The 25,552-nt window shown below is 38.2% G+C and overlaps 1 protein-coding gene across 1 annotated transcript in view; it reads right to left on the minus strand.

The window, feature by feature from the left end:
- Positions 1–6,671: 6,671 nt before the first annotated feature.
- IPO11 (importin 11) overlaps positions 6,672–25,552 on the minus strand; it is a 193,482-nt gene continuing 174,601 nt past the window's right edge. Inside the window, exon 30 of the mRNA XM_077751422.1 lies at positions 6,672–8,054. Coding sequence (XP_077607548.1) covers positions 7,890–8,054 — 165 coding nt within the window. The 3' untranslated portion in view covers positions 6,672–7,889. The remainder of the gene's footprint in view (positions 8,055–25,552) is intronic.

Consider the following 25,552-nt stretch of genomic DNA (forward strand, 5'->3'; position numbering starts at 1 on the left):
GTACCCTGGGCCAAGTGCTCCGGCTCCACCACATACAGGGCTCAGATACATCCTTGTATCTCAGGAGGCATCACTCAGGTCCTTACAATGAGACACTAAACACACTGAAAGCCTCTAACTTGGACTCAGCAGTCTACTCCTCGGGATAAAGACTTTACAACAATGCTTTGCCCTGAGGTCCTGAGCGAATGGTATTCCTCTCACTCCAGGGCCTTCTCGCCTTCCTGTCTTACCTCAGAGGACAGGGAAGCTATCCAACAAGAAACACAAGTCGCAAGGCAGAGACTCAAGCTCACTAAGAGACTTGAGGTTTACTCCTAGGATTGCAGAAACTCTCTCCACACACTCAAGAATCACACACACCAAGAGGGCTCCAGTGGATTGCTGCAAGAGCTGTAAGGCACAGGCTCTCTGCACAGAGTACTCGGGGAAGCCCGAAGAAGGGAAATAACAAGAACCCCAGAATGTGAAGCCTGTGACACCAATAGCTACAGCACACAATAACCATAGTCTAACTCCTAGATGAACACAGATGCTCATACTAGACAACTGTTTATCTCAGCTATTACCCAATAGAGTATGTCCAGTTTTCAACAAAAAATTACAAAGCTTGCTAAAAAGCAAACAAAACTCACAGATCAAGTTCTGTGATCCAACAAAAAATCAGAGAACATCTCAAGCAAGCTTCAAAATGAGACTCCTATGTGATACAGAATTCTCAGGAAACTTAAAATAACAATCATTAACATGTTGAGAGCTCCAAAGGAAAAAGCAGCCAAAAAGTAGATGGGTAATTCAAGCAGAAAGATGGAAATTCTGAGAAAGAATGAAAAATGGGGCACCTGGGTGGCTCAGTTGGTTAAGTCTCTGATTCCTGATTTCAGCTCAGGTCACGATCTCACAGTTTGTGGATCTGAGCCTCACATCGTGCTCTGTGCTGTCAGCATGGAGCCTGCTTGGGATTCTCTCCTTGACCCTCCCCCTCCACACTCTCTTTCTCTCAAAAATAAATAAACTTAAAAACAAAAAAAAAGAGAGAGGGGCACCTGGGTGGCTCAGTCGGTTAAGTGTCTGACTTAGGCTCAGGTCATGATCTTGCAGTTCGTGGGTTCGAGCCCCGGTCAGGTTCTGTGCTGGCAGCTCAGAACCTGAAGCCTATTTTGGATTCCGTGTCTCCCTTGCTCTCTGCCCCTTCCCTGCTCATGTTCTGTCTCTGTCTCAAAAATAAATATAAACTATAAAAAAAAATTTTTAAATAAACAATAAAAAATTAAAAAAAAAGAATCAAATGTAAATGCTAGAAATTAAAAAGACACCCAGGAGTATCATATTCAACTTGCAGAAAACAAAAGACAAAGAAAAATATGTTGAAGAAAGAGGGTAGGAGGGAGCGAAAATCATTTTATTTATAGAGGAATCCCCATTTAAGAATAAAGATAACAGTGGGATTCTCTTTAGAAACCATGGAAGCAAGATGGCCATGAAGTGAAATATTTAAAGAATTGAAAGAAAAATCCTCACCAACTTAGAATCCTACATGCAGCAGAATATCCTTCAAATTTTAGAGATGTTTTCGCAGACAAGCAAAAACTTGTCCGAGGGACAATCTGAGGGAATTCATCGCCTAAAGATCTACCCTGAAAAAAAATGTTAAAAAGAAAATTATGTAGGTCAGAAATTTGGGTCTACATGAAGGAAGGATGAGGGCCGGAGAAGAAACAAAGGTAAAATCAAATCTTTGATTTTTAAAATTCTTCATTGGTCTACAAGGTAATACTAACAAACAACGTATTGGTGATTATAATATCTGGATTAAGTGAAATAAGAAAGAGCAACATCAGAAGGGATGGGGGAGGGATTGGGAATACTTTGCTCTAAGATGTCTACACTATACACACTACACATGAAGAGCAGTGTTCTATGAAGGTAGACTTAGGTTAAAGATGTACAGCATAAACCTGGGCAACCACTTTTTGAAAAAATATATAAGTGAAAGTACACTGGAATAGACACCAGGGACCCAACACTGTATGCCTCACCTTCTGAGTCCATTTCTTCATTCGTGAAATAGTAAAGATAGGTCATGTCTCCTGATTCCCTTCCTGCTTTAAATTCTGTGACTCCAGGAAAAAAACTAATTAAAAGAAAATAGCCTACCTGCTTCCTTTAAACCTACCTACAAGGAGTGATATCTGCAAAGAATAACTTTTGTAAGGTATAAAAGGTCTGTTAAAATAATCAATTCTCTAATATTACTTCAGTAACTTTGTGTTTCCCTATTTCCATACTGTGAGTTGTCTTTAGCAGGCTTATCTGGTAAGTATTATAAAAAATGACACAGATACTAGAAACTACCAGAATTATTAGACAGGAAACTATTGCTCACCTGTTTCAGCATTTCTCAATGCGTTGCGCTAGGAGTAAAGAACATAACAGGCCAAAAGGAAAAGGTCATTTCATGGTATTGATTTCACTGCCTGAGATGGCACAAGGTATGCGCCTTTCAATCCAAAAAAGAAGTAAAGCAAACTGCCTTCCTTACCTAAACAGAGCTCATGCTTAGTTTGATTACCTCCAGATCTGTCAACAGACTTTCCTGCCCTCGCTGTCTGTCAATGCACTTCTGAGCTCAGTGTGCGCGGTTATGAGCTACAACTTCCTTGTCAATCAAAAAGTCTGGCTCTTCTAGATTACTGCTTAAATTGCAGAGTTCAGTAAAAAGCGGGGTGGGGAGGGGAGTCACTCTGGGCCAGCCTTTCGAGCGCTGGGAAAATGACCTGCCCTTCTGAAATGAGATAGTAATCTTGCTTCAGGTTAAAGCTACTGAGAAAAATGAAGAGCTCACTTGAGATCTACTCACAGACCCATCTACAGCCTTTTCTTCTCTAACCCCTGGCAATAAAAATCCCCAAATGGCAGACTGCTCGTCATAAGGCCAATTTCCAAATTTAAAACCATGTGCCCAGTGCCAGACAGATATAAATGTGCCAAGCTTCACCGGACTCATACTTGTTCTGGCAGTTCCTTCCATTCCACTTCTGCCCTACCGGGAAATTAACGAGGCATGAAAATCAATACTTCATTTTGAAGGGAAAGAGGGGCAGATGACCACAGATCGATACATTCTTTCCCGGATTAGGCAGTTCTTCAAAGCACACTGGACTAAATCAATTCCAACGGCCCAAATGAGTTGGCTGCAGGCATCAGCTGGAACCAGGATCTTGCTTGTTAAGATCTTTGGCTAATTGGGGACTCTACTTGTTACAGTAAGAAAGAATTCAAGAAAATGTAGTCAATGCCTCTCAGTTTTGAATTTTATCCAAGTGCTTCAGACCGTAAGGAGTCCTTCAGACCAGGAATTCAACTGCCCCGAAGTAAAGATGGAGAAATTCAGACTAACAGCTATAGCGCAGGGTATTAGGGTATTCATCCAAGGGCTCTAAAGTTCAACTCAGTACCAGCTCCACAGCTAGATGGATCAGTTTGTACAACGCTTCAGAGGACGTCAGTTCTGTAGAACTTGGCTGTGATCGGAAAGAACGCATTTCTTAAGGAGATAAAGGTGACTTTAAACGGCTTCTTCAGATGTAAGAGTCTATGGAGGTACCAAGATCAAAGCTTCACATTTCCAGAAATGATTATCTTTTCTTTCCCCATTTTGCCAGCTTATAACGTCCAAGTGCTTCTCATCCTAAACCAAACTAAAAGAAAATTCTCAAAGCCTCAAACGGTTCTGCCATTTAGGCCTGGACCATATATGATAAAGCATTTGTAAAGTAAAAAACAAAAAAAAAGGAAATGGCAAACCGCTTACAAACCCAAATGAGAAATAGGAAAGCAGTGCTTGCCTTTGTTTCTTCCTGTTTAGCAGTGTGTGAGTTCAGGTTATACTGGTGTTCACTAAGATCTACATACCTGTCCAAAACCTGAGGTAGTAGTGGGGAAGAAAGAAAGAGGAGGGAGGGAGGAAGGAAGGGAGGGAGGGAGGAAGGGAGGGAGGAAGGGAGGGAGGAAGGGAGGGAGAAAGGAGGGAGGGTNGGATGTGTGTCCTAACAATAATGGATTTTCAGAACCTAAAAAGGTTGATAAAATTCATACCAGGTTCAATTTACCTTTTCCACAGCTGAGCCGCATGACTTTCCTAGACTAAAATAGAATTGGAGAACTTTTTGTAAATGAAAAGGCAACCTGGTGGGTTAAGGACTATAGGGTAAAAACAAAACCCACCAAAGAAGCAAAACCACCACTGGAAATTTCTAGCACTGTAAGGTTCTCTTTGAAAACTTAACCTTATAATGGAGTGGCCTAGCTACCACCACCTTAACTGTTCTAGTTCGAATGGAGAGACCACCTCACATTACATGCCTCAGGATGTGATGTCGGGGCAGGTATACAACATTAATGATGGAGTCTCCTCGCCAACAAATGCTAACCTGAATCGAATTACGAGGAAACAATTAGAACACCAGACCAGAATGGACATTCTACTAGACAACTGTTTGGGATTCAAAAAAGCCAATGATATGATAAAAGGACTATTCTAGATTTAAAAATCGAACAGCAAATGCAATGAACAAACATTCAATGGATCCTGGATCACAAAATGAATGGGCAAACATAAAAGGCATCTTTGGGGCATTGGGGAGAACTGGAGTATGTACTGTTTATTAGATATTATTGCATGACCCTTCTAATGGATTGGTGGGTATGTAGAGAAATGCCCTTCTTAGAGGTACGCCAGAGTATGTGGGGGTGAAGTGTCTCTGACTTACTTTCATATGATTCAGCAAAAGTATATAAATACTATACATATGTGTGTGCATGTGTATGGAGAGAATAAAACAATTTGGTGAATCCAGATAAAGAGTATAGTACTGGTCGTTACACTAAATGTTTTTCCTAAAGTTGAAGGAAGGGAGTATTTTTGGTTTTCATGACAGATACCTCTTGTCTTCCTTTTATCAGTTCTCCAACAACTTACAAATTTCTCTTTGTGTGGGATTTATGAAGTTTGTAGAACAAAAAACCACTACCCTCAACAGGTGAGCCTTACATTTTAATCCATGGAATAAGGGATCAGTTGTGATGCTAATGGGCTCCAACACTGCCAAAATTTTAGGGATAGCATGTCAGAGTCATTTCAAGTGGCTCTGAGTCTGACATCAGAGGGTGCCGAGTTGAGCCTAGTGCCACTGACTTCTACATAACCTCACCAAACTACGCTGTTTAAGAGTAGCTTTTAAATATCTATCAAATCCTATAGTGCCAGCTGCACTGCTGCGGCTCCAGGACATATGTTCCCATGATATGCACTATTTTTATAATATCATGTTGGCAAGTTTGTGTTCCCACTGATTTATAAAATTTCTTAAGGTAAACACCCTGTTCTAACCCCAGAATTTAATGTAGCACCATGGCACAAACAGGAACTCAATAAACACTAGTTGAATAAAGGAATAGGTAAATAAGGATCTATGGTGAAGCTTTTATTTTTTCCAGTGAATCTTTTTAAAAAGGGAAATAATTAAATGTGAGTGTTTAATATGTAATGATGTGGTTTCTCTAAAATGGTAGGAGACAGATGGACAAGGGACCACTTATAATAAAAACTTGAAAATGTTATTGTTGGCCACATGGACCTTTGTTAGAGGAACAGGAGAAACGTCTGGAACAGAAAATAGAAAAGAAGTGATGTTTATGGACTAGAAATGATCATTACCTGGTATCAGGAGCCATAGTTCAACCAGAGGCCTGGCTCAGTTGACTCATTTTGTCCATGTTTGCTGGAAGGCTGGATTAATGAATAGAATTCTGTAAATTAATACTTGTATTTTATGTCTAATTGAACATTTAAAATTTTCAAGTACATGATTTTTTTCTGACCTATTTTAAACATTTTCTACTTAATATTCCTTAAGTAATGTTACTTTACTCTTCCTACTTAAAGCCTATTTCAAACATTTTAGTTTTAAAGACATGAGCTAAACTCTTTCCCTGAGAAGTTTTTTTTTTTTCTTACTGTTTCTGCAAGGTAGCTATTTTAGTAATATTTGCTATAATGAAATCTGTCAGGAAGTGGAAAGAGGAGTTACTTTACTATAAGTGAAGAGCTGGAGAACATTTGAGAATTTCCGGTAACGTTGGGGAAAATGGCTTAAACGAAAAGAATTAAGTCAACAGAAAGAAGTTATTCTTCTTAGATCAGTCTTGAGAACTGAATAATAATGATTAAGAATTACCACATTAGGGGCACCTGGGTGGCTCAGTCGGTGGAGTGTCCGACTTTGGCTCAGGTCATGATCTCGTGGTCCGTGGGTTTGAGCCCCGTGTCGGGCTCTGTACTGACAGCTCAGAGCCTGGAGCCTGCTTCAGATTCTGTGTCTCCCTCTCTCTCTGTCCCTTGCCGCTCATGCTCTGTCTCTCTTTCAAAAATTAAAAAAAAGCATTAAAAAAAATGAAAAACAGAATTACATTTTCTTTAATGTAGTCTTTTAGTCTTTAAATGAAAAGAGAAATAAAACAGTAGCTAGGATTTACCACACACAGCACCAGCACCTACCAGGACAGAGCCAACACCAGGTATGAAAGAAAACATCCCTTTGAAATCCATGGGGCAATTTTTACAAACTCATTTTTCGAGGAGCAGGAAAAATAGACAAACCAAAGGTAGGTATCTTTGGAAAATTTAATTTGGACCATATTTTCTTTCTCTTGCTGAAAACACCAAGTAGTTCCACACATTTTGAGTTCCACAGCTTACAAAGGGGCGGTGGGGTTCCTGCAGTTACATAGACTGTACCCAACTTTCTATAGAAAGATCAGACATTTCCCAACCTTGCTTCTGAGTATTTCCTTAAAAATGCTTTAAAGGTTTCTTAAAATAAATGGCATGTGAAACAGAGTAAGGCTTTATTTTCTCCTTTTTCCCCTTTTTTGGTACTGCGTGTTGGAGGAACAGGGAAGGAAGACTTGTCCTAACAGTGCTGGTGCCCCAGGGGATTGTGACAGGCGTGCTGTCACAGTGTGGCCCTACGTGGCCCTGTGGTGGGTGAGGACCCTGTGATGGGGCAGCGGGCGGCACAGCACAGGAGGCTGTGCGGGGACAGACCAGCTGTTGTTGGTGTTCACCGGGCTTCTGGCCTCCGGAAGTAACGGAGGGACTGGAGGTCTCCCAACCGACAGCACAGTACCAAAGGCTCCCTTCCACGGGCCTTACCATATGCATTTAAAGACTAGAGGTAATTACTGAAAATAAAACGAGGAAAAAATCCCTTCACTAATTGTTGCGTCCAATTACTAAAATGAAAATAAAACATTTGATAAAACACATTTTTCTATGTCAGATGAAAGCAACTCCCTTGCAAGATAACCTCAGTGATATATATTTGCACTATTTATATATTTGTCTGGTGCACACCCTTCTTTAATTGCATCATCTGAACAGCTTTGCCATTTGTCAAACTTGCAGTTTCATTAGCTTAAAAAAGGGATAAAGCAGCCAAATTAATACTAATTTTGGTTGCAGAAAAACATCGCAGACATTAACCTTCATCTTCTCAAGTGTTAAGAGCACATGATTAAAAGGTAATCAAACGGTGTCTTCTCTTAACAGAAAACTAAGCAGCTAGTGTCATCAAATCTATATCTAGTAAACACGGGGCCCCTCTTAAATATAAAATTAAATTCTTTTCAGGAATAGGTTTGTAATTTTAGTTGGGCGGGATTTACATTTATTCACTCATTTTTGTAATAAAAATGTATGGTCTTCACTTCTTTACAGGTATACACGAGGGAGTTCTTAATCGTCTCAGCAGGCTGTCACACACGGATGGCAAGCTGGGCTCTGTGCCTTGTCTCGGAAAGGGGAGGCAGCCGCATGCCAGGTGCTCTCAGAAGCCCTGTAAAAACTCCTGCAGCTGGGTGACGATCTCTGTGTCCACAGTCTCCATGAGGGACTGGAAGCCTTGCTCTCCCAGGAGCTCCTGCTGTGCCTTCAGCTTCTCGTAGATGAACTGCTGCAGTGACACTGTGTGCACAGGGTCCTTCAGAGCCAGCTGTGGAACAGAGAGGGGCCACACTGTCAACGAAGCAAAAACAAGTCCCCCTTACACGTGACTACAAGTCTCCGTCACCTCTTCTGCAGCCACACAACTGCAGGGAAGCTTCTGACTTCCTTCTGACTCCCTTCTTAACAAGAGATCCTGAAATAGTGACCCTGTGCAAAAGTTTGCTAAAGAAAAGTTCTCCCCATTTGTCTATTTTCAATTCCCTAGGACCTCTGAGCCTAAATTGCCTGATTAGCCCAACTCCTCAAAAGCTCAGGCTTCATCCAGGCAAAGACTCAAAGCCTGGTACAAAATATTCTAGACAGAACATGCCAAAGAGCACTGAAACACAACTGTCCAGGGCTCCCCTGAGGAAGACAAGGTGCTTTAGGGGGGCCCTGAAAGTTGACAGAGGAAAGTGTGCTATCCTGGACGGCTCTGCTACTTACATACATGCTTCTGGTTACAGAGAGAAAGAGAGAGAAATAATAAAGAAAAGCAGATTTAAAAAAACAAAACAAACACATACCCCTCCTTTCCCACTGGGATAATTGGAAAACAGAAGAAATAGAATTAAAAATAACCCATCATAAAAAAACAACAACCCATCATTCTACTTCCTAACAATAACAATCACAAGAGAAAACACTGTGGCCTCCTTTGTCTTTTCTGTGCACGTGACCCACAAGTACACAATATACAATTAGTGCTGCTCTTTGCCTTTATATATCACATGAAAATTCTACTCTAACACATTTTAAGAACTCTAAATCTATGTATGTCATCATCTTTTTGGTTACAGGGATGTTGAAATATCATGGTATAGTTAAAATACAATTTTAACTAATTTTGCTGAATAATCTACCACAAGCACCGTTCCTCTACATTTCAGACTGCTTCCTTATACTTATTTCTATTTTAGAAGAATTACTAAAGGACAAAGACAATTTTATGACTCCTGATACACATTATCAAGTTGTTTTTCCTATAGTTAGTACAGATTTAAAAGGTATGAGAGTTTTTAGGTTGTGACAATATCTTTACCACTGGTATTAATTATCATTATTTAAATGCTTTATAATTCAAGAAGTGAAAAATAATACACTCTACTTTAAACTGTATATTTCTCTCATCAATCAAGGTGAACATCTGCAAGGCTTCAGTAAAGTGCATGAGTCTGTGTGCCCAATATGGCTGCAAAGAACTCTTGTCCTTCCTTATGGATATTCAATTTTAGGTAGATACAAGAGCTGAATCACATCTGCTGTTTGAACAATTAAAACAAATTTTAAAATAATGACCCCAAGTGGAAAATATAACTGAGAGGCAGAGACATACATGGCATACATTTGAAATCAGACCCTTTAGGTGACCATCCAAGAGTTACATGATAAATCCAAAGCAAGGATACATTCAGTATTCATTGAAGGTGGACAGGAGAAAAGAACTCTAAACACACACCCCTGTCTTCATAAGCCTGAGGATATCACTGTACAAAATGTACAGAAATTGAAGATGAACATTTAAAAGTAAATATTCTCTTAAGCAAAATGTAGTAATGTTTGATATTACTTTCATTACTATGAGATAGATTTTTTGCTCAAGAGGATGTGTACTTTGTTGAAATATCATAAATTATCTGTAACTAAAACCATCTGCTACAATATGAGGGAAACTGAGCTGAGCTGGAAATTAATGTTCAAACAAGTCACTCCAACTACTGAAATGAGCTTAGGAGAGTAGTTTAAATGTGGTTTCAAACTGCTATAAAAAACTGCAAACAGTTAACTTTATCAAATCTCCACCGTTTAATTTTCAACTGATTAATAAAAAGGAAAACTACCGCCATACTACATCCCACCAGGCATGGCACAACATTCTATCGGTATAATATTTTTTAAAGTATATTACCAGTCATGCAAAGATGAAAAGCCTTAGTCTTTTTCGGAAAAAAAGTTGTGGAAGGGAGAAGGAAGGAAAAAAAACACACACAAATTCTCCAAATGCACATCTTAAAAACATCTTAACCACCACAACAACTATTTTCTTTACTTAAAAATATCACATTAGCAAATAAATATCTGTTTTGGCTTGTGAAAGATATTAATTAAGCTCTTAGCTATTAACACTTTCTTTTAAAGAAGTATATGAAATAGATTAACCAAATGATTCTCTAGAGAAAAATCACTGCTGCGTATCTACTCCAAACCAGATATGATTTCTTTGAATGTTACAGTGCCATCACAGAATTAAGACACTCCAGTCACTAACAGCATTTTCAAAACTGATGCTTTTATACAGTATATAAATATATATATTATATAAATAATGCCCACATTATATAATAAACTCAATTATACGATTTAATATGAAAAAATACAGAAAGCTTACATATTCATCAGGTGGTATGCTCCTAAGAAAATAATTAGTTTCATACTGTAATAAGCAACTTATAATTAGGAAGATAACTCTGCTGTTGGAAGAACTACACTGCAAAAGTAGAGGTGGAGTACACTTTTAATTCCAAAATAATAGACTAAAATATTCTTCTAATTCTTTCAGCTAAGTACAACTAAAACCTATGGACATTGTGTGTGTGTGTGTGTGTGCGCGCGCGCGTGTGCGCACCTAGACCCAGAATTGAAGGAATGGAATGACACAGTATTGAGTCCCTGGCTTTCTTCTTGCCTCATATACCCGTAATTTGAGGCTGAAGAAGCCAGCAACCAGGACATACTAACAAACGAATACCAAAAAAGGGCTCCAACAATGAGCCTGCTCTCTATCCAAAGGACCACAAAGCAAGACAGAAAACTTTAGACGATAGCTAATTTATTTCATTCAGCTCAACACCAAGACTAAACTATGTCCCCAGCCCTACTCATGGCAGGCTGTTAAAAGGATTCGAACCATCTATCCTGTGTAGTGTGTGTGGCAACACTTGCGGAGCCTGAAATCTCCGTTCCTCTCCTGGGAAGAGGGGCTGAGTGGGGAACTTGGCTTTCCGCACCCTCCTGACAGTAACAAAGTGGCACACCAACTTCAGCCAGAGCACGGTCAAAAGAAGGTGGCTAAAACAGAATTTTTAATCAGATTCATAGTCTAATACTACCAAAAAAACCTAGGTTTCAATTAAAAAAGACATAATTCATAACCAAAGGACGTATCAGAGGCAGAAGGTAAGTGGGTTTAATCATAAAAGGGCAACAGGAGGGGTCATTGCAGTGATGGAAATGTTCCATATCTTAACTCATCAATACCAGTATTTTGGTTGTGATGTTCCAGTTTGGTGAGATCTTATCACTGCGGGGGCATAGACAGCAACACATCACAAACCAGAGTGAACTTAGTACCTCGCAACCTCAGACACTAAGAATATATTGGGAGGCATGGAATTAATTTCCCAAAGGTAACATTCCCAAATTCAAACAAATTAATCACTGAAAAATCTTACAAATTCAGAAACTGTTTATTCTTCTTTTGAACATATTTCTAATAAGTGTGATGATCTTTGCTCAGATGTACAAATAGGAGGAGATAAAAACCTTCTAGAGAAAAAACAAAGCCAACAATACTGAGGTTCAGCTGATAATACAGAAATAATGAGAGTAACGGGAAGAGACACAAAACAATTAAAACCAGACCCAGACGAAATGCAGTATGTGGGACTCTGGATCACATCTTCCAACTAAGAGCATTAGTGGAAAACTGGTGCTATCTAAATAAAGCCTGCAGTTTAGTTAACAATAATACGCCAATGTTAGTTTCTTAACTATGACAAATGCACCCTGATGTAAGATGTTGACGTTACGGAAGAGGGGTGAGGGGCACATGAGAGGGAAAGGTCTGTACTACCTCTGCTACTTTTCTGTAAATCTAAAACTATTCCAAAATAAAAAGGGTGTCTGTCTTTATGCCTGTACTATACTGTTTTATTTACTGTGGCTTTGTGAAAGATTTTGAAATCAGAAAGTGTGATGCCTCCATCTTTATTCTTTTTCAAGACTCTTTTGGCCACTCAAAGTCTTCCATGGTTCTTATGAAATTCAGAATTGTGTTTTCTATTTCTGTAAGAAATGCTACTGGAATTTTGACAGGGAGTGCAAAGAATCTGAAGATTGCCTTGGGTAGTATGGAAATCTTAATATCAAGTGTTCCAATCCATGAGTATGTGTATCTACTTGTTTGTGTCTTTAATGTCTTTCATCAATGGTTCGTAGTTTTCAATGTACTTGAAAGAAGTCTCCTACTTCCTTAGCTAAATTTATGCTCAACTATTGTATTCCTTCTGATGCTGTTGTAAGTGGGATGTGTTTTCTTAACTTTTTCAGATAGTTCATTTAGTACAGAAAATATAACTAAGTGTGCATATTGACTTTGTATCCTGCAACTTTAATTTATTAGCTCCAGTGAATTTTTTACTTAAGTCTTTAGTGTTTTCTATATATAAGAGCATATTATCGGCAAAAAGAGTTTTACTTCTACCTTTGATCTTCAACAAAGGCACCCAAAAAGTAAACAATCCAAAAAGGACAGTCTCTTCAACAAACAGTGTTGAGAAAACTAGACATCCAAATCAAAAAGAATGAAATCCTTCTCTTTCACCACACAAAAACCCAACTCAAATGAGTGAGACTTAAACACAAGACCCCAGACTCCTAGAAGAAAACATAGTTTCGGGAAAAGCTTCATGCCACTGGGCTGGCAAGGATTTCATAGCTATAACACTAAAAGCACGGGCAACAAAAGGGGATGTGATAAGAGACTACAACAAACAAGTTTTATAAGTTATTTGAAGAGGTACTAAGAAATTACAAAAGTACACCCCTCTGTAGCCATCTGGTGCGTCTCAATTAACTCACACAAGTGTTCGATTACAGAGCATCGAAGTAGCAAGGCTGGCAAGTTCATTTGTGAAATCAGAAAAAAATGATGTCCCTAGGCTGTGAGTGACATTCAAGGCTGATTTTTCTCAAGTTAGTGACAACAGAACTGGAATACAGACTTCCAAATTCCTGGTTTTGTTTTCTTTCCATTACAACCATATGCCTAACCACTCTCTTACCCTTCAAGGAGGTACATAATATTTAAATATTTCCACTAAAATCGTTAAGATAAAATTAGAAACCTTATAATAGGTTTGTGATATTAGAAGATAATTACCCAGAATTCTTGACTCCAGGGCAATGCCAAATAAATTAAGTGCTAATAGTCTGACTCACTTCAAAAGTCCATACATTGGATTTTAATAAGCAAGTAGTTCGGTATTCCTTGACTTTGAAATTATTACTTTAAGACAGAAGGTTCTTCTGGTTGAACTGTGTATCAGGTCCCTCTGTTCGTAATTATAGCTTTCTGACATTTGCTTCAGACCATAAGGTGGTGAGTCTTTTAAAGTTGGTACAAGATTTTAGCTCCTGTGGTGCCACTTACCAGGATGTATGTTTCTTGTTCTTTGAGACTTTGATTCCTTAAAACTAAAAAATATTTCACTGCATTAATCACCAATTTCACCCAGCAGGAATTCGACAGCCGAATCCTTTATTTTTCTTAGGTTATGTGGCATTTCATATCATTGTTCACTTTATTTTTTTATTTTTATTTTTTTTCATTCATTGTTCACTTTAAAAGCCTCCATAGACCCATGATAATTTTTTGGAAATTATTTACTGTTAAGTTATTTCAGTTGGAATTTTGCTAGAGAGAAAAAGTTTCCTACCCTAGAAAAATACAGAAGATTTTTATAAGAATAGTGATATACTTTCCATGAAACTTGGTAGATTATGTATAACCACAGTAGCAATGCAACAGGCCAAAAATCTAATAGGAAGCTGTCTACAACAATATATTTAACCATGTGGTCTTCAAATGTTTTTAGTTTAATTAAAATATCTTTGGTTTGAAATACCTTTTTTTGGAACTCTGTTTCATTATAGGGAATTGTCAGTTTTTGAAATGTATCTCCAACTAATTTTCTAAAATCCGTTGGATATAAACTCTCCTAACAGTTGCTTAACAAAGAGTATGAATTCTGTAGATGCCAACCAGAGCCCACCTCATCAATAAGACTCAACAATGCAAATAAAGTCACCAGTTAAATCCAGTGTGGAATCCAAATTCCAAGGCAGTGAGTGAGAACTTATCATCACTGCTGTAGCTGTCCAGTGAGGAATTTAGACTACCATTTCTATCTGATGAACCTGTAAATAAAGGAGCTATTTTACATTGCTATGTCTAGAACGACTGGGACCCAGATTTCATGCGATCAAAGGGACAGTGCATACATGTCTCAGGGACAAAAATGCAATTACAATTTAGCAATTAGCTTAGTTTAGCAATTAGTTTTCTGATAAAATTATTTTTCTCTCCATCAGTCCAAGACCATTACTACTTGGGTATTTTTACTCTAGTTTCAGTATTATTCTGGTTATGCCTTTCAAGGTGCTTCAAATTTTTACAAAGTAAACATGACCAAAACTCACAATTTAATCACTGAGCCAAAGTAAATATGCCAAGCCCAGATCTGAGCAACAGAACATCTGCTTATTTCTTCACATTTGTTGCAGTATGGAATGTTCTTCATCAGAGTGATTACATAGCAGTCAAAATATTATATCTACATTTACTAAACTCCAACCACAAACAGGGCATGCACTAGGCACAGGCTATACCTTTTACATACATTTTTTTGTTAGTTTATTTATTTTGAGAGAAAGAGAAAGTGTGCAAGTGGGGGGGGGGGTGGCAATGCAGAGAGAAAGGGAGAGAGAGAATCTGAAGCAGGCTCTGCCCTTTCATCCCCCAGTGCAGGGCTCGACCCCATGAACCCTGAGATCATGACCTAGGCCAAAATCAAGAGTTGGATCTTTAACTGACTGAGCCACCCAGGTGCCACTTTACATACAATATTTCATTTAAAACTCAAAATAAGAAATCCTAAGGAAGAAAGGAAACCCACGGCAATGTAATCAAATGTTTACAGAGCATTTTTCACCCTTAGCAGCATACTGGCAACCATTTGAAGAACATTAAAAAATGCTGATGTCTATCAGATAAAGGGTTAATATCCAGAATCTATAAGGAACTCACCAAACTTCACACCCAAAAAACAAACAACCCAGTGAAGAAATGGGCAGAAGATATGAACAGACACTTCTCCAGAGAGGACATCCAGATGGCCAACAGACACATGAAACGATGCTCAGCATCCCTCCTCATCAGGGAAATACAAATCAAAACCACACTGAGATACCACCTCACGCCAGTCAGAGTGGCTAAAATGAGCAAATCAGAGAACTCTAGATGCTGGCGAGGATGTGGAGAAACGGGCACCCTCCTACACTGTTGGTGGGAATGTAAACTGGTGCAGCCCATCTGGAAAACAGTGTGGAGGTTCCTCAGGAAACTAACAGTAGAACTCCCCTATGACCCAGCAATAGCACTGCTAGGAATTTACCCAAGGTATACAGAAGCGCTGATGCATAGGGGCCCATGGACCCCAATGTTCACAGCAGCACTCTCCACAATAGCTAAAACATGGAAAGAGCCTAAGTGTCCATCCACGGATGAATGGGTCAAGAAGATGTGGTTTATCTACACCATGGACTACTACTACATGGCAATGAGAAACAATGAAATCTGGCCATGTGTAGCAACATGGATGGACCTTGAGGGTGTTATGCTGAGCGAAATAAGTCAGGTAGAGAAGGACAAATATCATATGTTTGCACGTATAGGAGGATTAGGAGGAACTTAACTGAGGAACAAGGGGGAGAAGAAGGGGGGAAATGGTGGGGGAAAGGGAGAGAGGCAAACCATGAGAGACTCTTGAATGCTGACAAAAACTGAGGACTGATGGATGTGGGGGGGGGGATGGGCATGGAGGAGGACACTTGTGGGGATGAGCACTGGGTGTTATGTGGAAACTAATTTGACAATAAACTATTTGTAAAAAAAAAAAAGTTGATGTCTAAGTGTCACTTCTAGAGATTCGGATGTAACTGGTTTCAGGCACGAAAATTTTTAAAGCTCATGAGAATCTGATAGATATTTAAAAGTGAGAAAGAGTGCTAAAGAAAATTTTGGAAAAACCAGTTTTGAGGACTAAGATTTAAATTAAACCCAACAAAAAATCTCTAATCAGTATCTTCATATTAAAATAAATATAAGTAACAGACTCAATAAAATATATGACACTTAAAAATAAAAACCCTTGGGGCACATGAGTGGTTCAGTCAGTTAAGCATCTGACTTTGGCTCAGGTCATGATCTTGTGGTTTCTGAGTTCGAGCCCCAGGTCGGGCTCTGTGCTGACAGCTCAGAGACTGGAGCCTGCTCTGGATTCAGATTCTGTCTCATTCTCTTTCTGCCGCTACCCTACTTGTGCTCTGCCTCTGTCTCTCAAAAACAATGAATGAAGATCACCCAAATCTCCAGTAGATAGCTCATGTTAACTTCTGACTTATGGATTTAAGGAATTTGCTACTGCTAACACCTAATTCAACAAAGTTATTGACAACTCATTTTGTACCATTCTAAGTGCAGAGATTCAAGGATAAAATAAATCATGGTCCTTGTAAAGTTAAATGCAATGAAAAGGGGAGCTTAAGGTAAGATGAAAATTAGTGGTGTAACATAATTTTTTACACTAAATGGTAAAAAGCTGCTGCATCAAATGCTTTTTAGAATGAGGCAGTTACTGTGTGTATGTGTGTGACAAAGGGGGGAGATAAGAGAAGAATGTATGGAAAGGAAAAGAGGGGCCAAGGACAGACAAGAAAGAGAACTACTCAGGTTTAATGAAGGCTAGCTGGACATGTGGACCTATCAAAGGCATCAGTATTCACTGAGTAGAAGCAGTTAATCTGATGTGAAGTGAATGGGGAAGGGGGCTAAGATCCTGGAAATGGAAAATGCTATAAAATTCTCTTAAATAGCAGCAAGCCCAGCAACACTGAAAGCCTGCCTCTTTCCCACTGTATCAGCATGGCTATGCAGGCTCACCAACACTTGTGATTTCTCATGTTTCCAGTGTAGCCACTCTCACAGGTGATATCTTACTGCAGTTTTGCTTTGATTACAATTTCCTGATGGCTTCCTATTCCTACCAAATGAAATCCAAATTCCTAGCTTTCTATTGCTGCCCTAACTACCACAAATTTATTAGTTTGCAGTTCTATAGATTAGGAGTCCAGAACAATATCACTAGGCTAAAATCAAGGTGTGTTGGCAGGGCTGCTTTTCTTCCCAAAGGCTCTAGGGGAGAAACTGTTATTTTGCCGTTTCCAGCTTCTAGAGGCTGTCTTCAAAGCAACAGTAGGTTGAGTCCTTCTGACACTACATCATTTTAACTCTTTCTTCTGCCTCTCTCTTCCACTTCTAAGGACTCTTATAATTACATCTGGCTCACCTAGATAATATCCTTTATAATCACCTGATGAGCAACCTTAATTCTACTTTGCAACGTAACCAAACATATCCACAGGGAACGTAACATATTCATAGGACCCAGGGATTAGGACATGGACTTCCTTGGGAGATGAAAGGGATTATAGTTCCTACCATACTTACCTGGCAAATCAAGCCCTATACAACCTGGCTGCTATGTGGTATACAGTAGGCAACTACATACATGTTTCTGAAGTGACACTCCTCCAACTACTCCAATGTTCAGTGGAACAGAATGAATTATTTCTTAGTTCTGAGTACTGTAGCATGTGTAGTAGCATCCTTGTCTCCTACCCACTGAATTACAGTAGTTCTTCTCAGCCTAGTGACAATAAAATATACCTTTAGACAATGCTCTAAGTCCCCCGAGGGTAGGGGAATAAAATAACACTCAGGTGAGAATCACTATTCAACAAGGACCCACTGTTAGCATTAGAAGTAAATGTAACTCCACGTAACTCACACAAGGACATAAAGTCATTTCACTATAATGGGTTAAGAAAGAAACTCATTAGTTTCTTCCAGCTGGCCCGGGNTGAATAGTTTCTATAACAAAAGCCTTCCCCATTTCTATCTGTTTTATTTTAAAGTACTTTATTTCAAGGGGACAATCCCAGAAAATATCAGATGACTTATTCACGATCATGTGAAATGCAAATTAAATACAAATTTATTTGTGCAAAGCAGTATTAAAGTCTGTCATAGATTATTTCATCTTGCTTGGGTTCATGTAAAAATGAATTACAGTGGCTAGGATAGGGGCTCCTGGGTTGCTCAGCTCAGGACATGATCTCATATTTCTTGAAACTGAGCCCAGTGTCAGGTTCCACGCTGACAGTAAGGAGAAGCATGCTTGGTATTCTCTCTCCTCCACCCTTGCTTCCTGTCCTTATCCATCTTGTGCTCTTTCTCTCTCTCAAAATAAATAAAATAAAACTTGGGGCGCCTGGGTGGCTTAGTCGGTTAAGCGTCCGACTTTCACTTAGGTCATGATCTCGCGGTTCGTGGGTTTGGGCCCCGCGTCGGGCTCTGTGCTGACTACCAGCTCAGAGCCTGGAGCCTGTTTCAGTCTGTGACTCCCTCTCTCTCTGACCCTCCCCTGTTCACGCTGTCTCTCTCTCTCTCTCTCCTAGAAATAAATAAAACATTAAAAAAAAAAAAACTTAAAAAAAATTGACTAGGATACAATGACATTCAAACCATTTAATAATTCCTTAGTTTAATAAATTACCTTTCAGGAGAAGTAATGTTTCATTTTTGAACATATCACTATATACAGGACAATTAAACCATTTTTAAATGGTTTTACATTACTGTAAATGAACATGTTCTTTTATTTTCTTCATTTGAACCTGAATCATGGTAGTACACCTTAGCTTTTGCTACATACTATGTCTTTTATTTAGTTCAGTTAGGCTGAGACCACAAAGAAGCAACTGCTTTCAATGCATGTTTGAAAGAACAAGATGGACTATTATTAGATCAATCTACAAGATATCCTAAAAGAAAAATAAACATCTAACACTTGGCATTAAAATAGCCAAAGTCTTAAAGCTTTGACTTTCAAACAATACTGTTTTTGGTGTTTTTTAATTAGCATAACTCCCATTTTCAATTGAGATTTTTTAATAATTCTTTAATGAAAGTGTTCAGTTTATTTTAAAAATTATAGAACGATAAATTTTCAAGTAAAATAACTTTGCAAACATCATTAACATGTAAAAAATACATTGTTAGACTACAGTAATTAAAATAGTAAGATCAAGGGACTACAAATTTGGATGGGGCACCTGGGTGGCTTAGCCGGTTAAGCGTCCGACTTTCGCTTAGGTCATGATCTCGAGGTTCGTGGGTTCGAGCCCGGTGTCGGGCTCTGTGCTGACTGCCAGCTCAGAGCCTGGAGCCTGTTTCAGTCTGTGACTCCCTCTCTCTCTGACCCTCCCCTGCTCACGCTGTCTCTCTCTTTCTCTCCTAGAAATAAATAAAACATTAAAAAAAAAAAAAAAGGACTACAAATTTGGATTTATGAAATAAATCCATGCAAATCTGCCAACGTAGTATCTGATAAAGGTGGCATTTCAAAACAGTATAAAAAGATAGGTTTTTGTTTAGTTTTGTAACACAGGAGAGCTATATCTAAAAAACAGCTGATATTCTCGTCCATTCCTTTTATGAAAAACATTTCTACTTGCATTAAAGATTTAAATGAAATAAATAATATGAAAAATAAAAACCTGAGAAATTATGTTCTTGAGCGTGGGGTAGCAATTCCATATAACCAGATAAAACAAAAGCAAAATGAGAAAGAAAAAAGTCAAAAGCAAACAAACCACTGACGATTAAAGAGATGAAAACTACCACCACGAAAACTCAAACAATGAGGCCCTCTCAAGGAGCAGTGTGGATCTAGACTGATTCCGCCCAGAAGTTCATCTTTCAGCAAAGGAGTCTGATGAAATGGGTGTGGGGGTAGGCATGGGAGTGAGGAGCTCCCTGATAGTTATAAGGGAATATCTGTGAAATGAAGGAGAGACCACAATTTGCAAAACTTCACCAGAACTCAGAAAACTGAAAAACTACCTAAGCCATGACAGGCAAGAAAAGCAATGGAAACGCATACTCTTTTAAGACAACTCATTGAGGTCCATGCATTCCAAGTAAAGACAAGTGAAGAAGTGAGGCAACGGTAGCTGCAAGGACTTAAAATTAAGACCACTGACTGTCTCAGCAACGTGAATGGTTTATAAATTCTGCCCAATCCCTGACAAGACCATTCTTGTGACTAACTCCGGCACACTAAATCTGATAAAACCCTTTCATGATTTACCCCGAGACACAACTTGTGGTGCCACAAAGTGTGCACTCACCCCTGTAACAACCAGCTCTCATCAATTTAATTTTGTTCCTGGTTTAAAAAACAAAAAGCAAAAACCAAACCAAATGTAACACGGATGCATAATGAAGGGCCTATTTCTGTATCTCTAATGAGCTTGTCCAGGTTTCTGATTATATTCCAAACTAGGTGGCATAAAACAACTAATTTTTAAATTTTGATTTAAAAATCTAATTTTCTGTGGAGCAGAATAAGAACAGATGGTCTCTGCTCCATCATCTAGGGGCTTCACTTGAGAAGATGTGAAGGTTGGAGGGGACTGATACTATCCTGGAGAATCATCTATCGGGTCACTCGTTCATGTGTCTAGCAGTTAATGTTCGCTGACATCTGGGACCTCCGCTGGGTAAAATAAGACCCATACTCTCTTTGTGGACATTGGTACCTGGGTTCGAAGAACAAGTGTTCCCTGGGAACAAGGGAGAAGCTATATCTTATGATTTGACTCGGAGGGCATAAAGCATCAGCAAGACTGACCAACTCTAAGAACAGCATGTGGCATGGGACATATAATTATGGCCATTCTTGGGAAATACAATGTATCACAGAACTCCTACTTTAAGCAAAAAATAAAATTTCTAAAAGAAAAAATGGGGTGAAGAAGGTAAGAACAAGCCATTCATCAAAGGAATATAAATGAACTATAAACATCTGGAAAATGCTCAGCCTTGCTCATAATTAGAACAAGTACATTAAAAAACAAGTTACTACTTTCTATCATATTGTCCAGGGTATCAAATAACTCATACACTCACATATTGTTAAATTGTTAGCTTTTTTCCTTCAAGTGAGAGGCTGGCTTTTGAGAAAATGTGTGTCAAATACCCAAGTCTAAATCACCATGTTTACCTGTCACCCATTCTTCCATGTTCAAATGGTATTGCATGAAACAGGCGGACAATTTAGCTCACAACTCCACTGCACAAGTACTTTTCCTCACAGCAACCACACTGTCACAGAGAACATTCCCATTGTGACACAGAAAATGTTTAAAAAATACTTGAGAGTGGTGATTTAATAAAACTGGTCATTTGTACTACTTCATCAGGAACATTCCTCAATGAAAATGGCTTAGAAAACAAGCAAACAAAAAAATGTGAGTATACAGTAGTAAAAAAGAGGACTGTGAGCATAGTTTGCTGCCAATGCCTTTACTGATGCTCAACTGCCAGCTGTTTGTGAACTACTTTTAGAAGCTGTGCTCAAGAAATGCATACAATGGAGATCCATTCAATGGAATGTCATCAAATACAGCTATTAAAAACGATGCAAATCCAAATGTATGCACGTAGAAGTATGCTCATGCATTCACTACACTTAAAAATAATCAAGCAGCATAATCTTTATTTTTTTTAAGCAGCATAATCTTAAAAAAAAAAAAGATTTTATTTTTAAGTAATCTCCACACAACATGGGGCTTTAACTCACAACCCCAAGATCAAGAGTTGTGGGCTCCAGTGACTGAGTCAGCCAGGCACCCCTATAGTATTTATTTGTGAACTACATACAGATGTTTATATATGCAAATTTTTGGAAAGAAATATGTCAGTAAAGTCTATCTTGGGGAAAGGGTATTTCATATCATATAATTAATTTTGTGATTTTTAAAAAGAGTATAGGTTCCTTTTACAATTAAAAGGTGCGTGGGTGGCTTAGTCTGTTGAGTGTCCAATTCTTGATTTTTGGCTCAGGTCACGATTCAAGGGATGTGGGAACAAGACCCTCATCAGGCTCTGCACTGAGCATGCAGCCTGCTTGAGATGTTCTCTTTCTCTCCCTGTACCTCTCTTCACTGCTAGCACTCTCTGTAATTAAAAAAAAAATTTTTTTTTTCAAAATAGGAACTTGCTACGAAGAATGATTCTTTGAAAGGCTCCTTAATTTCCCCTCCCTTAAAAGATAGGCTCCTCATAAAAACATAATTAGCATTACTGAAAATTTATTAATAAAAAGAAGAAGGAAAAAAGAGGAATAAAAGAAAGAAAACAGTCTCATGTTCACTGGAATGTTACCTAGGTTACTGAAAATACATTCTCCCAAACGAGGCCATGAACTTCATGGATAAATATGAAGATTTTACTTGGCATTGAGTTTAATATCACCCTGTCAAAATTTCCAAATGCACAGCAACAAAGTTACTTAACTATTTTTGATTAAGGTTTTTAGCAATAATTGAGATAAATAAACTCAGTTCAAGAAGTAATGAGGTTGCCTGTTTTCTAAAACTCAAGAACAATATTGAGGTCAGCAAGCAATTAATCTTAAGTCTAAACTAAAAAGAAAAACTCAGGAGCCATTACTTTATTTAGTTTCAAGGGCATTTTCAATGGAATTTTCTTTTCCAGCATCTTTTGATTACGATTATGCAGCCTACTGTGACAGATCCTAACCTCTGGATCTCAAACAATTTTTTGATTAACATTTTAGCTTGATCACAGGAAGAACGGCTTTCTCGGGAGGGTGCCTGGTTATCAATTTGTGTCTTTATTAAATCTCTGTGGGATTATTTCAGTTCATTGTTTCCTATCCTCTTGAACTGTTTTAATGTCATTTGTAAGCCTGCACTTTTTAAGTACTGAATTACCTCTTAAAACAGTGTATTACTAAGATTTGGGTAAATTTAATACTGATTTTGAGCATCTCACTTATAAGGAAAGCTATGTTCAATCCACAATTTTGAAATATTTTATACAGCCATCCTTAGGTAAAGGTATGTGTTCAGCATCCTCTGGAAGTGAAAATAAGGATGCATTAACAACAGCATTAATAGGTAGTTGAACTTGGAAAATGCAGGCTTGGAGCAAAACATACATAAAAAGGAAACCCTCTCATTTTACTAAACTGGCTTTGTAATAAGCTAATAGTATTAAATGTGTGTAAAGAGTATGTACATATTACTGATCGACATACACCAGAAGACAGGTTCTGTGGATATACAAAATCACTAGTAGAGGAAATACTAATTATAATGATCAATACTTTGGACACAGTGAGCATACAAAAATGTATACTGAATAAACATGAGAGAAACCATCCATTTTGAAGAAGCTACTCTTGCCATTGTGCTGAGGTCAAGAGCAAATGGTTGCATAACTGCAGCAAGCAGGAATATTTGGTACCTGACAAAGAGTCAAGAGAAGTGTTTTTAAGAAAATGGAGAAGTGTGAGGATTTGCACACAATTTTAATAACTTAGATCTTCTATCATCAGATCTGGCTGAAAATATGTGGGTGACAACCAACATAGAAGTTACAGCAAATTAAATCATATGGATAAAAATTAATAGTATAACTGCTTTCTTTGCAAAACAAGAAGCAATAATTTGTAATCATAACTTTGCAAACTGCTATTTAATATTAAAATTAAAGAATTAAATTTCTAAGAGGCAGGGGCACCCAGACAAACTGTACCTCTTCATGACAGCTTCACGAGGTATCAATAAAAACATTCACAATTAACAATTGGGATCTACTTGATGTTTGTAACAAACTAGGCTTGCTTTTTCTTACTATCCATCTACAGACTTTAAAAACCAACTTGACAATAAACTATGAAAGGAAAAAAAATTAAAAAATACATTAAGACCACTATGTATCGAAGGCTGACGAAAAAAATGGAAGTCCTCTCGGCAATTCTGAAGGGAAGAAAGATCAGAGGGAAAGCCGGAAGGGAACAAATGTGAGTACTTCTCTGCGGAGGGTTATAAATACAGCACTCATGCCTACCCTTTTGTAGCTTCATTCAAGCAGTAGCATGAAACATCTCCAGTAGTATTTTAAGATAAATCTAACACTATAATAGATTTTCTGTGGTCACCTACAATAGTTATTATGGATTATGCAAATACTCTGTAAATAACCTGCACTGTTGTTGAGTTAAAAAAAAAACAAACAACAAACCTAGAAGACAGAATGCTATCTTCCACTGTCATCAAAATAAAATTTGATTAACTTTACAAATTAAGTACAGAGTAAATAAAAACAATTTTTATTTTCAACTTTATTCTAAAAGATGGATTCAGTAAAGAGAAAAATTTTTTTAAAGCTTTTTTCTTTCAGTATTTAAAAATTTTTCCCTTTATTTATTTTTTCAATGTTTTATTTACTTCTGAGAGAGAGAGAGAGAGAGAGAGAGAGCGCGAGAGCGACCAGGAGAGGGTCAGAGAAAGAGGGAGACACTGAATCTGAAGCAGGCTCCAGGCTCTGAGTTGTCAGCAGAGAACCATGCACAGGGCTTGAACCCACAAACCGAAAAACCAGGACCTTTGCCAAATTCAGATGCTTAACTGGCTGAGATACTCAGGAGCCCCGCTTTCAGTATTTTAAAGATGCTGTTCTGCTGTCAGCCTGTGTGCATTGTTTCTGATGACAAGTTTGTTGTCATTCTTATCTCTTATCCTCTCTATCTAATGCATCTTTTTTTCCTCCCTGACTGCTTTAAGATTTCCTCTTCAACACTGGATTTAAGCAGCAAGTTGATTGTGACGTGCCTTGGTACAGTCTTGTTTCCTGTGCCCGGGGTTTTCTGAGTTTCTTGGACTTGTGAGCTCAGAGTTTTCATTAAATTTGGAAAAATCCTGGCCATTATTTCTTCAAATATTTCTTTTGTTCCCCTTTTTGTCATTTGGGGACCTTCAAGACTTGTGTATGAGGCTGTTTGAACACATCCTACACAGCTTACCTTTATTCTCTGGTCTTTTTCTCGATTTCATTTTGGAGAATTTCTATTTCTAAATCTTCAAATTAACTTATCTTTTGTTCTTTAATACTTCATCTACATTAACTCCACCAGATATTACAGATTTTAATCCTTACAGGTTCATTTCACTTTTCTGAATATCTTTAACCTATTTAACATGATCAACCTTTCCTCTAGCTTCTCACCTGAGAGAACACAGTTATAAAAACTGTTTTAATGATCTTTTCTACCATTTCTACCATATGTATATTCTTGGGGAGTTGTCAGGGATTCATTTCCCCCCTCAGTATGGAGACCTTCCAGCTTCCTTGCCTGCCAGCAGGTTTTTACTGGCTGCTGGGCATTATAAATTTTGCCCTGTTATATACTGCCAATTTTTCCAGCCTACAGTCTTGAGTTTTGTTCTAGGACATGATTACATTTCTTGAAAACAGTTCAATCTTTCCAGATTTTGCTTTTACCTTTGTTT

Source organism: Crocuta crocuta, unplaced genomic scaffold (genome assembly GCF_008692635.1).
Source record: "Crocuta crocuta isolate KB4526 unplaced genomic scaffold, BGI_CrCroc_1.0 scaffold91, whole genome shotgun sequence".
Taxonomy (NCBI): domain Eukaryota; kingdom Metazoa; phylum Chordata; class Mammalia; order Carnivora; family Hyaenidae; genus Crocuta; species Crocuta crocuta.